This window comes from Gekko japonicus, unplaced genomic scaffold (assembly GCF_001447785.1).
Source record: "Gekko japonicus isolate JY-2015 unplaced genomic scaffold, Gekko_japonicus_V1.1 scaffold820, whole genome shotgun sequence".
NCBI classification, from domain to species: Eukaryota; Metazoa; Chordata; class Lepidosauria; order Squamata; family Gekkonidae; genus Gekko; species Gekko japonicus.
Window position 1 is genome coordinate 648,640 of NW_015160861.1, and position 14,230 is coordinate 662,869.

At 45.2% G+C, this 14,230-nt stretch overlaps 1 protein-coding gene across 1 annotated transcript in view; it reads right to left on the reverse strand.

Moving 5' to 3' along the window:
• LOC107119417 (dynein heavy chain 9, axonemal-like) overlaps positions 1 to 14,230 on the reverse strand; it is a 115,729-nt gene that overhangs the window by 74,994 nt on the left and 26,505 nt on the right. The window contains exons 4-5 of the mRNA XM_015421885.1: positions 11,995 to 12,188; positions 8,783 to 8,931 (exon numbers count right to left, since the gene is read on the reverse strand). Coding sequence (XP_015277371.1) covers positions 8,783 to 8,931; positions 11,995 to 12,188 — 343 coding nt within the window. The remainder of the gene's footprint in view (positions 1 to 8,782; positions 8,932 to 11,994; positions 12,189 to 14,230) is intronic.

Sequence of the window (14,230 nt, forward strand, 5' to 3'; positions counted from 1 at the left end):
ATGAACTATCAAGATGATCAAGGTAAGGAGAACACCACTCCCACATATCAATGATGCATACAGGCTGTAGCAGCCTTATCAGGTATGCATTAGGACCTTGAGATTGAAATGACAGAAGACAAATGTCTCATTTGTATCTGAATAATGAATCCTCCTGTCAAAATCAACCTTTGAAGTATGGATCCTATGCTGTTATCTGGATGAAATGGGTATGAGCCACAAAGCATTCTTGAACATGGTCAGCTGTAGACCTCAGCGTTCTGAGGTTTAAAAAAAGCCTACAGTTACAGGGGACTGAAGACAGCTAATGACAGTTGAGGAAATCACGAGTAGCCAAGAACCACCTCTGAGGTGAAGCAAAGCTGCTGGCCCAGCCTTTCTGATGGCTTCCAACACACTCCCCCCACTTCCTACACCTAACAGGCGGTTGTCTGTCAGGTGCAGCCCCACCTCCACATTGGCTTCTAATACTCCTCCTCCCTCTCCCTCCTACATTGGACAGGCAGCTGCCTGTCAGGTGTAGGAGAGGAGATGGGGTGGCTTCCAACACACTCCTACCACCTCCTACACCTAACAGGAGGTTGTCTGTCAGGTGCAGCCCCACCTCCACAGTGGCTTCTAATACTCCTCCCCCCTCCCCCTCCTACACTGTCCAGTCTGAGGGCAGAACCACCAGTGTGGTCTAGAGAGAGGTCCTTCAGTAGAGGGGGGGAAAGTACATTATGTCTCACTTCATTTCTTACACTACAATCTTCTCTGTTAGAATTCCTACAACAAATGTCACATTTCAAATTTCGCATCATCAGTATTATAACTGGATTTACGGAACATAAATACCGTAGCGAAGTACAGGTAGCAGGCTGGTGTATGTATGTATATGTGTGTGTGTATATATAAAATTCAGATTTTTCTACAAACTTGGGGAGTCCCCCAACCTTGAAGAAAGATCTGTTTAGCTTTGATGTAGCCATGATCTGCAGAGTTAGGTACCTGCAGATGGGTGCCATGTGTTGGCAAATGGGGACCCACAGGAAACTTGTGGGATGGTTATCCCATTCTTCACACCTTTGCTTCTTCCCCTCTCCTCCTACCTCTCTCACACTATTTCTCCCTTCTCCCCCCCCTTTCTTACTCTCTGTCATGCATGTTACTTCCTCTCTATTTCTGCCCCCTCATCATTCTTTGTTTTTCTGCCTCCCCACCTCATCACTCTTTCTCCTTCTGCCCCCACCCCATCACTCCCTCTTTCTAACCCATCACTCTCCCAGCCTCCTGCCTGCTTCCTCCCCCACCCTGCACAGCAGCAGCAGCAGTGTTGGCAGTGCTGGCAGTGTTCCCACGCACCCACCTGCTTCCTCCCCCCCCCCGCAGTAGTGGCAGCTCTCAAAGACTCACAACGGATCTCCCAGCTACAGAGATCAATTCACCTTAGGGCTGCCAGCTCCAGGTTGGGAAATTCCTGGAGATTTGGGGGTGGGGGAGGGAAGCAGCCTCAGCAGGGTATAATGCCATAGACTCAACCCTCCAAAGCAGCCATTTTATCCAGGGTAACTGTAATGTATTCAGCCTGACATGCCCGGACTTGCCCGGGCTGGCCAGGCACAATTCATCTGTAGCTTCAGTCGAAAGACAAAGGATCCGAAGGATCCTAGCCGGCCCAATCAAAAGGGTTAGCTTCCCAGCCGGGAGACCAATGGTCGCCCGGTTACTGTAAATAGCCTATCGGGAGTAGGGTGTGTGTTTAGGTGTACTTGGTGGCGGGTTTTCTGAATGCATATAAACCGGCCTGCGAGCTGGTCAGTTGTCTTTGTCCTGAACTAAATAAAGGTATGCTTAGCTGAATCACTCTCCGTCTGCATACTTTTCAGTAACTGATCTCTGTCATCTGAACAACAGTTATAATTCTGGGTGATCTCCAGCCCTCACCTGGAGGCTGGCAATGGTAGCTCATGTGGAGGAAATAACTGGTTTGGAGGATGGAGTCTATAGAATTATATGTCTGAAGTTCCCCCCCTCCTCAAATCCCACCCTCCCCAGGCTCCACCCATCAAATGTCCAGGAATTTCCCAACCTGTTCTTGGCAACCCTATTTCCTTCCCACCCAACAGTCAACCTACCTTTATCTGCCGCTCTGTCTTCAGCTTTCTGCCTCCATCCCCCTCCCCCACAGCCTCTACCTAGGAAAAATTACAGTGGGGACCAAAGCAGCTTACATTATGCTCTCTTCCTTTTTATCTGCACAACAACCCTATGAGGTTGGTTAGGCTGAAAGTGTGTGACTGGTCCAAAATCACCCCGCTTTCTTAGGGTGGCTGCTGCAAGCAGTTGCAAGCAGCAAGCAGTTGCAAGCAGCCAAGCCTAGCTGAGTCATGCAAGTGATCTGGCAACTTTCCCCCCCCCCCCATCTCCTGCTAGACTGCTCCCAGGCCTTGGGTTGCCAACTTCCAAGTGGAACCTGGAGACCCCCCAGAATTACAACTGGACTCTAGACAGCAGAGAGAAAATGGCTGCTTTGGAAGCTACTTTGAAGGCTGGACTCTGTGGCATTATATCCAGATGAGGCCTCTCCCTTCCCCAAATCTAGCCCTCCTTAGACTCCACCACAAAATCTGCAGGAATTTCCCAGCCTGGCACTGGCAACCCTTGTCAAGACTGGACCCCCCTTTACTGACATAACAAGTTTAGAAGCCTCCCCCACCTGAATGTTCTAATCTCTCACTGTCAATGTGGTGGGGCCTGAAGTAGATCCCTGTGCGGGCCATTTCAAAAGGAATTGGGGAGGGATTGAATCCTCCCTGGTGTTTTTTTTTTTTTTTAACCTTTTAGATTTTTCTGCAGACTGACAGAGTCTCCTGAGTCTGTAGAAAAACCTTTTGGGGGAGAGTGAGCCCTCTGTTGGTGGAAATAAGTATCCATATGCAGAAGGGACTCTTGGCTATTAGTATACAGATGTTTCATTAAAGAAAATATTGGAAACTCTCTAATGTGACAAGTGTGTGTTTGTTTGTGTGCAATTCTCATATGGGAGAATTCTAAAATTTGACATATCCTGTGTAAAAACTGCCATTCTATCATCTCATCACCATCACATCCATCTCTGTGAGTTTTCAATACATTATGCATGTCTGAATCAAGACCAAACCACAGGTTATGCTTAATTGTTTGAAATTTTCCCACTGTTTTTAAGTAGTTGCAGGAAACTGAAGTCAGGATCACAGGTCTGTTGAAAGGGAAACAGGATTCTTATTGTGTTCTCTGCCTGCCATTTTTCTTATTGAAATCACCTTCTCCAATCTGCTTTTCAGCCAGCGGGGGGGGGGGGACATACAGGCAGGCCTGCTGAGAGCCACCATCAGCCCTCAGACAAAGATTTCATCTACCCCCCTCCATGTGACCCTGATCCAAACCAAATATTATAACAAAATGAACAAATCACTTGGCTTGCTGTTCCCATGAACTTACAGTGATAAAGAATTGCCCTGTCTGTCCATGTTTGTTTATTTATTTACTTTATTTACACCCCACCTTTCTCCTCAATGGGGACCCAAAGCAACTTACATCATTCTCCTCGCCTTCATTTTATCCTCACAACAACCCTGTGAGGTAGGTTAGGCTGAAAGTGTGGCCCAAGGTCACCCAGCAAGTTTCCATGGCAGAGAGGATTTGAATCTGGATTTTCCTAGTTTGACACTTTAACCACTACACCACATTGACAGGTACAACTCATCAGAGAATAAAGCAAGGAGACTCAAAATTGGCCACCCGCTTCAGGATAATTGTGGGAGTTCCATGGCCAAAATTGAAAGGCATTGGAAAATCCCAGCCTGAGTGAGACCTCGTGCTATTTGCAACTGAAGCGAAGGGTCTCTGTGGCAGGCATAACTCAGAAAATAATGCTACATGTTGGAAAACTGGCCACGAACCCCAGAATGATGATGGAAATTATAGTGCCAAAAATGAAGGTAACAGGAACTCCCTGAACCAGATTATCTTCAGGACAGACAACATGTAATAAGAGAGTAGATAAAAAGGCAAATGTGATTTTGGGCTGTATAGTATCCAAATCATGTGAAGTAATGGTATCACTTTGCTCTGGTTAGACCTCACCTAGAGTATATTGTTCAGTTTTGGGCACCACAGTTTAAGAAGGATATAGAAAAGCTGGAACGTGTCCAGAAGAGGGCAACAAAGATGGTAAGAGGTCTGGAAACTAAGTCCTATGAGGAAAGGTTGAAGGAGCTGGGTATGTTTAGCCTGGAGAGGAGACGACTGAGAGGTGATATGATAGCCATCTTCAAGTACTTGACAGCTGTCATATAGAAGATGATGTGGAGTTGTTTTCTGTTGCCCCAGAAGGTCAGACCAGAACCAATGGCTTCAAATTAGATCAAAAGAGTTTTCACCTAAATATTAGGAAGAACCTCCTAACAGAGCAGTTCCTCAGTGGAACAGGCTTCCCCAGGAGGTGGTGGGCTCTCCTTCTTTGGAGGTTTTTAAACAAAGGCTAGGTGGCCATTTGACAGCAATGCTGATTGTGTGGACATAGGCAGTTCATGAGAGGGAGGGCAGGAAGGGTTACATCAGTGCTTAGTTCTTGTGGCCCTTTCTTACACGCCCAGGGAAATGCTGATCGCCACTTTGGGGTCAGGAAGCAATTTTTCTTCAGGCCAGTTTGGCCAGGGATCTTGGAGAGTTTTTTGTATCATCTTCTGGGCTTGGAACAGGGGTCACTGGGGGTGGAGGGAGGTATTTGTGAATTTCCTGCATTGTGCAGGGGGTTGGACTAGATGGCTCTTGGAGATCCTTTCCAACTCTATGATTCTATAAGTTTTTAAGCAACCTGTCATGTGCAATGTTCCCTCTAAGCTGTGGAGTCCTGTGAGCAAAAATGCTACCTTGTGAGCTACTGGCATTAAAGTTAGGAACAGGTGATTTGGCTACTGCATCAATTAGTTTGCTCTGGTGCCGTCTTTCCTGAGCAAAGACAAAAATGTGTGAGCCGGAGGCTAAAGAACTGTGAGCTGTCTCACACTAACTCAGCTTAGAGGGAACACTGGTCATGTGTCTCTAATACTCATATCCCCAACCAGCCATGGAAGGTTGCTGGGTGACACACTGTCAACCAGGCCTGCCTCACAAGGTTGTTGTGAGAATAAAATGGAGGACAGGAGAACAATGGAGCTTTGGGTACCCACAGGGGAGAAAGACTGGGTATGTTATCTCCCTTATAAATAAAAGCCGAATGGTGGTGGCACTTCTCTAGAACATTCCACATGCTCCAAAATCAGTTTGCTCTCTGATCTGTCATTCATAGGGTCTCCCTATCCACTGGCTGCTTTGCCTGAGTCCTGACTCCAACATTCTAAACATTTTGCTAATCCTCTCCCCCCCATAGCCAGTCAGAACACAGAGGTTATTTGCATATGCAGCCTCATTGGCCTCTGCCTCGGAACACAAAGGTCGTTTGCATATGCAACTTGATTGGCTTTTGCCTCTAACATTCTAAACAGTTTTGCTCTTCTGAGGTAAAATGTGTCCAATCTCCAGGTGAGGGCTGGAGATCACTCAGAATTACAACTGCTTTCCAGATGGCAGAGATCAGTTCCCCTGCTGCTGAGGTGGCCCCCGTATGACAGCCAAAGGGATGTCGCGGTCAGGGCTTCAGAGCACGGGAGAGGCTGCAGGTGTGTGGGGGGTGGAAAGCTGAAGAGTGAGGGGAAAATAAAGTTAGGTTGATGATTGGTTGGGAAGAAGATAGGGTTGCCAACTCCAGGTGGGAAATTCCTGAAGATGTGAGGGATGGAGCTTGGAGAGGGTGAGGTTTCAAGGAGGCGTGGGACCTCAGACAGGTACAAAGCCATAGGCTCCAAACCAACTATTCCCTTCTGGGGAACCATCGTTATCAGTCTCCAGGTGAGGGCTGGAGATCACTCAAAATTACAATTGTTCTTTAGGTAGCAGAGATAAGTTCCTCTGGAGAAAATGGTGGACTCAGTGTCATTATACCCTGCTGAGGTCGCCACAGCAAATTGACACTGAGTGTCCAAGGCCGGGGCACCCGCCCAGAGCCTCTTTCTAGAGGCCATTGTATTTATTTCCACAACAGGCCTTTTTCCTAGTTTCTTATAAATCAAATCTTTAATGATACTTTTAAAATTACATCATTTGTCATATCATTTAATCCCTGAGGATTTAAAGGAGGCTGTTGTAGTACTGCTCTTAAAGAAACAATCTTTGGAGCCTATAGATCCTTCTATCATAGAATGTTATAGATAGAAGGGACCTTACAGGTCATCTAGTCCAACCCCCTGCACTCTGCAGGAGCATAGCCGAAAGATAGCCCTACAACATAACCGAAAGATGGTCATCCAGCCTAATTACTGCTCCTAATTCTAATTACTGCCTAGTCTCAAATCTTTTGATTCTGGGAAGAGTAATTGAGAGAGGAGTGGCAGAACAGCTCCAGAGTTTCCTGGAGGACATATTAGCGCTGGATCCATTCCAGTCCAGCTTCTGCCCTGGCCATGGGACTCAGATGGCACTGGTTGCCCTCACAGATTATCTCCACAGGCAGCTGGACCAAGGCGGGTTGGTGCTGCTGCTATTGCTTGTCCTTACAGCAGGATTAGACATGGTCGATCATGACCTCCTGACTCACTGCCTCACTAACATAGGAGTTCGTGGGGTGGCTCACCTCATTTCTCCAAGGTTGGGGACTCTGGGGGGAGTTCTCTGCTGAATAACATCTCTGCCCCGCAGGACTTAATGCAGTTCTGCAGGGCCTGTAAGGCAGTGATGTTCCACCAGGCTTTGGTTGAGTGAAGCGACAGTTTCCATCTTGCCTGGTGCTCTGTTTCTCGTCTGTGGGCCAGTGGTGCAATTTGGAGTTTTAGCACCATCTAGTCAATGTTAATTGCTGTACTTATTTTATTGTTTTAATTGTTGATTGATTTGTTAATGTGCTTTTTTTGTTCTACACTGCCCTGAACCCTGTTTTGCAGGGGAGGGCAGTCTAAAAGCCTATTTTATAAATAAATAAATACAGTAAAGTAGCCTTTACAAAGAGCTATTAGATCTTCCATCATCACAATAAGGATTTAACAATCCAGTGCCTGAACAGGGAACTGTAACTTCTTTTCCACATGTATAACCACTAAAACAGATTAATGTTCCATTACCATGCATGTAAAGGGTGGAGGAGGGCAGAAGTATTAGGTGGAGGGAGACAGAAATGAATGAAAAAAGTGTGGAAAAGAGGGAGAGAAATTAAGGAAAAGAGAGGGAAAGATTGTTTTATCTTGCGACAACACTCTAACTACTGCTTCACAAGATCTGGCTGAGCTGAGTGCAAGGAAAGGAAGAGAGAAAGGCTAGACCATTATAGAAAATGACCTTGGTTAGCAGGCTGCAGGCCAACAGTGTAGCAGCCATCAGCCAGGGTTGTTTGTCTTGCCCCATTGCTGGATTAGTTGATGTAGGGCTACCATATTTTAAAAAGCAAAAAAGAGGACATATTTCCTGACTGACTACTTCAAATAAGTGATCACTATGACCTTCTCCCGCTGGAGAAGGGAAGGGGAGGTGGGCAGACATTTTGCGGAGAAACTCGGGGGAAGGGAAAGAAATGCCTACACATGCCTGGGTTCCCTGCCTGGTCTTCTCTAGGTACCCAGCAGCTGCAGGGCACCTGGAGAAAATCGGGCAGGGAATGCAGGCATGTCTGCCTCCCTGCCCCCCCTTCTCCAGCCCGCCCACCACAGACATGCTCCCCCTTTCCCCTGAGCCTCTCCGCTTTTGTCGAGAAACTCAGGGGAAGGGGGGGGGTTAAATGCCTTTCTTTCCCTTCCCCAGATGGGGTGTGGCATATGCAAATGAATTACGCAAATGAGCTCCTGCACCTCTTTTTCTAGGAAATGACCCCTGACTATGACAAACCTCATTTTAAATAACACTACTATTTATGCTGTGATAATTGCTACTTACTAGGAATATTCCTAACCTTCCAACCCCCAAAAGGACATTTTCATCAATTTTTTAAAAAGAGCCCAAAAGAAGACATCTAGTAATCCTAGTTGATGGGTTTAGCATGATCAGAGGCAAGTTTGCTTCAGTCTTGGAGAAAGGGAAGCCTAGCTGATAACAGAGTGCCTTTTACTGTGCTCAGACTTCCCTGGGTCCCATTAAAAATAAATGGAAAGATGTTCAGCTGGATGCAAGGGCCCTCCAGCGGACTTGGGCCTCCCAAATGTTGTCCCCCAGTCCGCCTTTGTCAGTGGTCCTGCATACTGATACTCACCTCTTTTCCTTTGTGGAGCAAAAAGCAGCTCAGAAAATTCTGATAAGAAAACTAGCTCATAGGAAAAGAGGTGTGCCCTCTGCCCCCTGCATAACCTTTTGGGCCAGACTTCAGCTTCCTGCATCTGTAAATGAGCATCACATGGAGTTTGACTCACACACCTCAGTTACAGAAGCACTGAGTGAAATAGCAAGAAGCATGCTACAAGCTGTTCGGATACAAGCTAAATGAGAGGAATGTAAGCTCATTCTTGTTATTTACAAACCCAGAAGGAAACTATGCCCCTCTGAACAGAAGCCCGCATGTAGGGCCCTTTCAAAAATCTATGATGCAATGAAAATCCAGCCAGCTTCATGGGAAAGTCCTTGCTCATCACACTTATAATCTATGTGCAGGCTAAAGTAAACAAAAGCTTCTCATGAAATAATATCATAGCATGCTGGGCTGTCATTTTTAAAAAAATTTTAGCTGATGCAATTTATTTACCATGCTTTTCTACATCCTTCAGGGGATCAACTCCAGGTGAGATGATAAAAACCATTGGGGTTGCAGGTCCCGACTCCTCAAATGATGTTGCAAAATCCAGAGATCTTCCGACCACATATTTATTCCCCAGCTTCTCTTCCACAAAATCTCTGTCAGAAGATATTATTGAAGGCATTCATTTTCAGAAAACATTCAGATCAATTCTGGGCAATACATTTATAAAAACAGGCAGTTCTAGCATAATTTAGGTGAAACTGATCTAAAGTACATAATATAGACTGAGGATGAGTTATTTCAAACTAGGAGACAGCAACTAGAAGTCTTAGGGTCTGACTGATTTCTGGTTTCCAGTTTCCCATCCTGGAGACCAGAGATAAAATAGCATCTATATCCACAGAACTTGCCAGAGGGCCAAAATGGATTATTAGGGCTGGAGGCTGTGGCATACCAACTCTCGCTCTTTTGAGTAATGTTACAGGGAAATATTTTTTTGGCCAATCAGAACTTTCAGGCTGTGGGACATTATCAAATGTCAGCCAACAGTCAATTCTATGAAGAATTGCTCCAGTCTAAGCCTTTCGAAATCACTGAGCTTAGACAGGTGTAACTTTACTTAGGATTGTCCTATAGAATGATGAACAACAAAGTCCTGATAGAGCAAGAGACCTTTTGCTTTCCTTTAAATGCCAGTAATATTCTTATAAGCCTGCCTGAAGTTTAATTTTAGTGTGATTCACTGGCAGTGCAATTGTAAGCAGAGTTACACCCTTTTATGTCCACTGAAGTCAATAGACTTAGAAGGCTGTAACTCTGTTTAGGATTGCACTGCCTTATTCGGCCCTACCCGAAGCAACCAACAGCATGCTTCAGGAGGGCCGTCTTTGCCTCCTCGTAAGGAGGAAGGGGGAAGGGCTGCAGTTGCAGCCAGGCTTCCAGAGGGGGGCTGTTATGTATTATGTTTTCTACTGCATGCCTATGCTTCAGATACAGTATATTAAAGCCTGGTATCCTAGCGTGCACGTTCTGATTGGCTGCATCTGTCAACAGGCCAATCAGAGCTAAGGATTGTGACTGGAAGGAACAACAGTGATTTCCCTTTATCGTGTTAATATAATTGATTCTTACAGTTCACCTGGGCGTGGCTTTCCCAGCCCAGGATGTTTAAAAGGAGCTCAGGCTCCTATGGTTTTTCGTGTTGATTTGTTCTGGTTCAATAAAGCTGAAACCACTTGTTCAAGAAGCTGCGACCGTCCTGAACACCGAGGCGCGGACTAGAAGGAAAATCACCATGCTGCTCAATGGGGAGCTGTGCGAGATGGAGGTTGACTCCGGGTCAGCATTGACGGTCATCTCCACCGAGACACTGCACAAGCTGTTCCCACAGAGGAGCCGACGTCGCCTGGGGCCCAGCAGAGTACATCTCTCTGACTTCCAGGGCCGGCGCATACCAGTGGAAGGCACGGCGTCATTTGCGGTACGATTCAAGGGATTCCAGGGGAAGTTGGAGCTCCTGGTAGCAGAAGGGTGTAGGGCCAGTTTGCTAGGGCTGGACTGGTTCAATGCCCTGGGCATAGCTGTGACAGGGGTTAACCAAGTGTTACACTCTGACTTAGACTTTATCTGCAAGGAGTTCCCAGCTGTTTTTGAGGGGTCCCTGGGAAAATATACGGGTCCACCAGTGACTTTTGATCTAGACCCTACAGTATCACCCATCAGACTGAAGGCTCGGACAGTCCCATTCTTCATATGACCCCACATTGAGGAGGAACTGGACAAGTTAATTGCCCAAGGTGTACTAGAGCCAGTCTCCCATGCCAAGTGGGAAACACCCACTGTGACCCCAGTAAAGTCAGACGGCTCCATTCATATTTGTGCCGATTACAAATGTACTATAAATAAAGCTCTGCGGCAGCATGCTTATCCGGAGGTCTTGCAGCACTTCAAAGACTAACAAATGTATTGTGGCATAAGCTATTGTTTTGGCTGCAGCAGATTAACACAGGCATCTCTTGGGGGTTTAAGAATGGTTATCAAAAAGTTGATGCCTGAACAAGAAGTAGAGACAGAACAAAGTTTGAGTCCAGTGGCACCTGTAATACCAGCAAAGTTTAATTCTAAGTATAAGCTTTCATGTGCGTGCACACTTCTTCAGATACATTGAAATGTTATTTATGGCAGAGAAAAAGAGACAGGCTGGGACACCATGAATGAGTCTGCATCATCAGTATCCTGTATATGGCAATCAATCCTGAGAGTGGCTGAGGTTAAATTGACATCACTGATCAAGTCTGTTCTGATTAGGTGGAGAGTCGGGAAGTAGGGGGTTGCACGGTAGAATTAAGAATGTTACATTCTCAGCCAGGAATATCATTGTGTAAGATCAAGACATTTAAGCCCTTGTTCAATGAATCATTTTGTATTTCTTGGACATTCTGTTCACAACTTCATGGGGTTTTTTTAATGGAAAAGGCACAGATCAGCTGTTGAAGAATTTGGGGTTACATGAGACTGGGCCTTTCTGATTTTCTATGCTATGTAGGTTTTGCTATAACTGACTTTGGTTTCTTGGTTCAGAAGTCCCATAAGCCTTTGCTCTTTTGTGTAAAAACGAAAGCCTTGCTCTGTAGATGTATTTGCCTGAATTCACCTTCCACAACCTTCCAAGTGTGAGGCTCCAAAGCCTAAACATATCTGTCTAGGTCTTTTTGACATTGCAGTTAATAAAATATGTATGGGCAATAATTCATATTAGCAACTTTGTTGGTATTTGGCAAGTTTTATATATTTTAATTGACTCCTCCCTTGAGTCCTATTGGCTGATAAGAGAATTTTAAAAAGGCTTTGGGCTTTGTTCAGGGCTATTTGACAAACACCCCACGTAAGCTTGAGTGAGATCTTGGCCCACAGTCCAGGAATTCCTTGTTCTTTCTAAAGTGTACATTATATTAGGTATTGAGATTTTTCTATATGCTATTGGGTACTGATGTTAAATATATGCTACTGAGTTTTACTTGTGTATGGTTTTAGAGTTAATAAATACTTTTCGTTTAAGGCAATTGTTCTTGCTCTGTTTCTCTCCCTCTGGAGGCCTGAGTTCCCTAGCCAGACTCCACCCACTCATAGAAAAGAATCCTAATGGAACTGGAAATCGCTGGAAGAGGCCTGGACCTTTAAAATTCCCTTACCTCAACCATCTTGTGAACAAAACTTACCGGACAGCATATGTCATACGGTCGGGTCGTATGGCTCTCATAATACACAGCTTTTGCAAAGCTGACTTGTTCTTCCATTCCTGTGGAAACTTTTCCTTTTCAGGAGATTCAGACTCCACATACTTCTTCCATCTTTTGGCAGAACCTTCAATGTCCCGATCCAAATTGTGAAATTGTTCCATGGATGACAGAGCCTGGGAAAGGGAGTGGCCATTATTTAGAAACAGGACCCCCACTTGTGCAACCTTGCATAAGGGCTATTGGGACAACTAGCTGATGAAAAACTGACAGGAAGAAGTCTGAAGTTCCATATCCAACAACATCTTTTTAAGCCTGATTTTTAAAAGGTATTATTAGTGGAGGAGCAGTTTCTCTAACTATACCCAAAGATTTGTTACCTTCTTCCTCTGCCCCCCTACTACATCTCCTTACCATTTTGTGTCTATGAGCTATCATCCTGAGAAATATTAGATACCAAGTCTTGACAGGTTATGACATCTAATCAGCACTGGACAGTTTATAATCTTCAGATCCATTCAAGCATATAGCTTCTACTTCCCAGATGCTCTCAGACCACTTCAGTGGAAGATATGCAATGCATTAGACTGCAGTCAGAGTCTTCTAGGATCCTGGATAAACTGAAGGAATGCCTCCACTACTGCAGTCTGATAGTCAAGGACCATCAGCTGGGTACTGAGCCTCTGCAGAACAGGCTGGTTTGGCTACTTTATTTTGTCTGTACTGAACAAGGGTACCACACCTCCTGTCACTTGCACAAACACAGGGAAAGGAGGAGCAGGGCAATGAGACAAGGTAACTCAGTGGTAGAAAGGATCCTTCCATAACATTGGTCACTGGCTTATTAACATTGGGATTACAAGTGAATCCTGGAAATCTTGAAGACCACTGCACTACAGGTATACAGCATTCAATCAAGACAGTATTAAAAGGAAGTGTATTTAGAATGAATTTAGACAAAGGCTCAAATTGAAAAAAGGTATGGAAGCAGATAACGGCTAAGCAGAGACAACATGTTATGTATTCTGATACAGAAAGCTGCTGATGTAGTGATGAGCAGTGGGTGCAGAACAAAACAGAAGCAAACACAGTTGAGCAAATATAATGAAGGCCCCCTTTCACCTTACTTCAAAGGGGAGAAATAGGCTTTTAGTATAGAGGCTGAAAAGTGGTGGAACACAGAATATGAGGTTATAACCACCAAAACAGTCTCATGCTCCTCTCTTATTCTCTGTTACATATTCTAGAACTGACTCTTCTTTATACAATTTCTAGGTTCATAATAGGTTTTTCAGGCATACCATACTCAGTCCTTACTGTGGTTATTCAGACAATTCATCCCAGATAACTAAAAAGACCAAGGTTATAAAACCATCAGGTATCATCCATGTTTGTATTCTGTAATTTGCAAGTTTCTTAGCCTCCAATGAGCAACCTTGGTCAATCGGTAGAGTATGGAGATTACCTGGGCTGCAGATATGATCAAACTGAAGCACCCTGTATCCTCCTGCAGAGCCCAGAATGCTTTTGGTTTACTTAAGAGCTTGGAGCAATGAACTGGTTGGGCAGACAGTTGGCGCGCAGGTGGAGGAAAACTCCAAGTGAATGTGACCGAGCATGAAGAAGAGCACTTTATCATGCCTACTTGGTTGCAATGATGGTGGCAAAAAGAGCTCACTTCTCCACCACATTGCATCTGTGCAATGCTGTCCAGCACAGCTTTTCTGGGTTGTGAAGGGGCTTTTATCCCAGACTCCTGAAAATGTAGACCTGGAAAACCTTGGCCTTGGTTGCCCAGATGGATGATCTTTGCTGGGAGAATGATGGGGGAGTGCAGCCCTGTTGATTTTCCTGCACCTCTATGGTGTTTGATACTGTCAACCATGGTACTATTTTGGAGAGGTCAGTTGAATGGGGAGTGGGGGATACTGTGCTTCTCTGGTTCTGCTCTTACTTGACTGGCCAATTCCAAAAAGTGGTGCTTGGGAGCTACTGCTCAACTCCATGACATTTATGCTATGGGATCCCACATGGCATCATCTTGTCCCCCATGCTGTTTAACATCTACATGAAGCCACTGGTAAAATTTATCACAAGATTTGGAGTAGCAAATATATAGATGACACTCTGCTCCAATGTTCCCTCTAAGCTGCACAGTGTTGTCAGCAAAAACCTCATGAGCGAAACCTCATGAGCGAAAAAGCTAGTAGCATTAAAG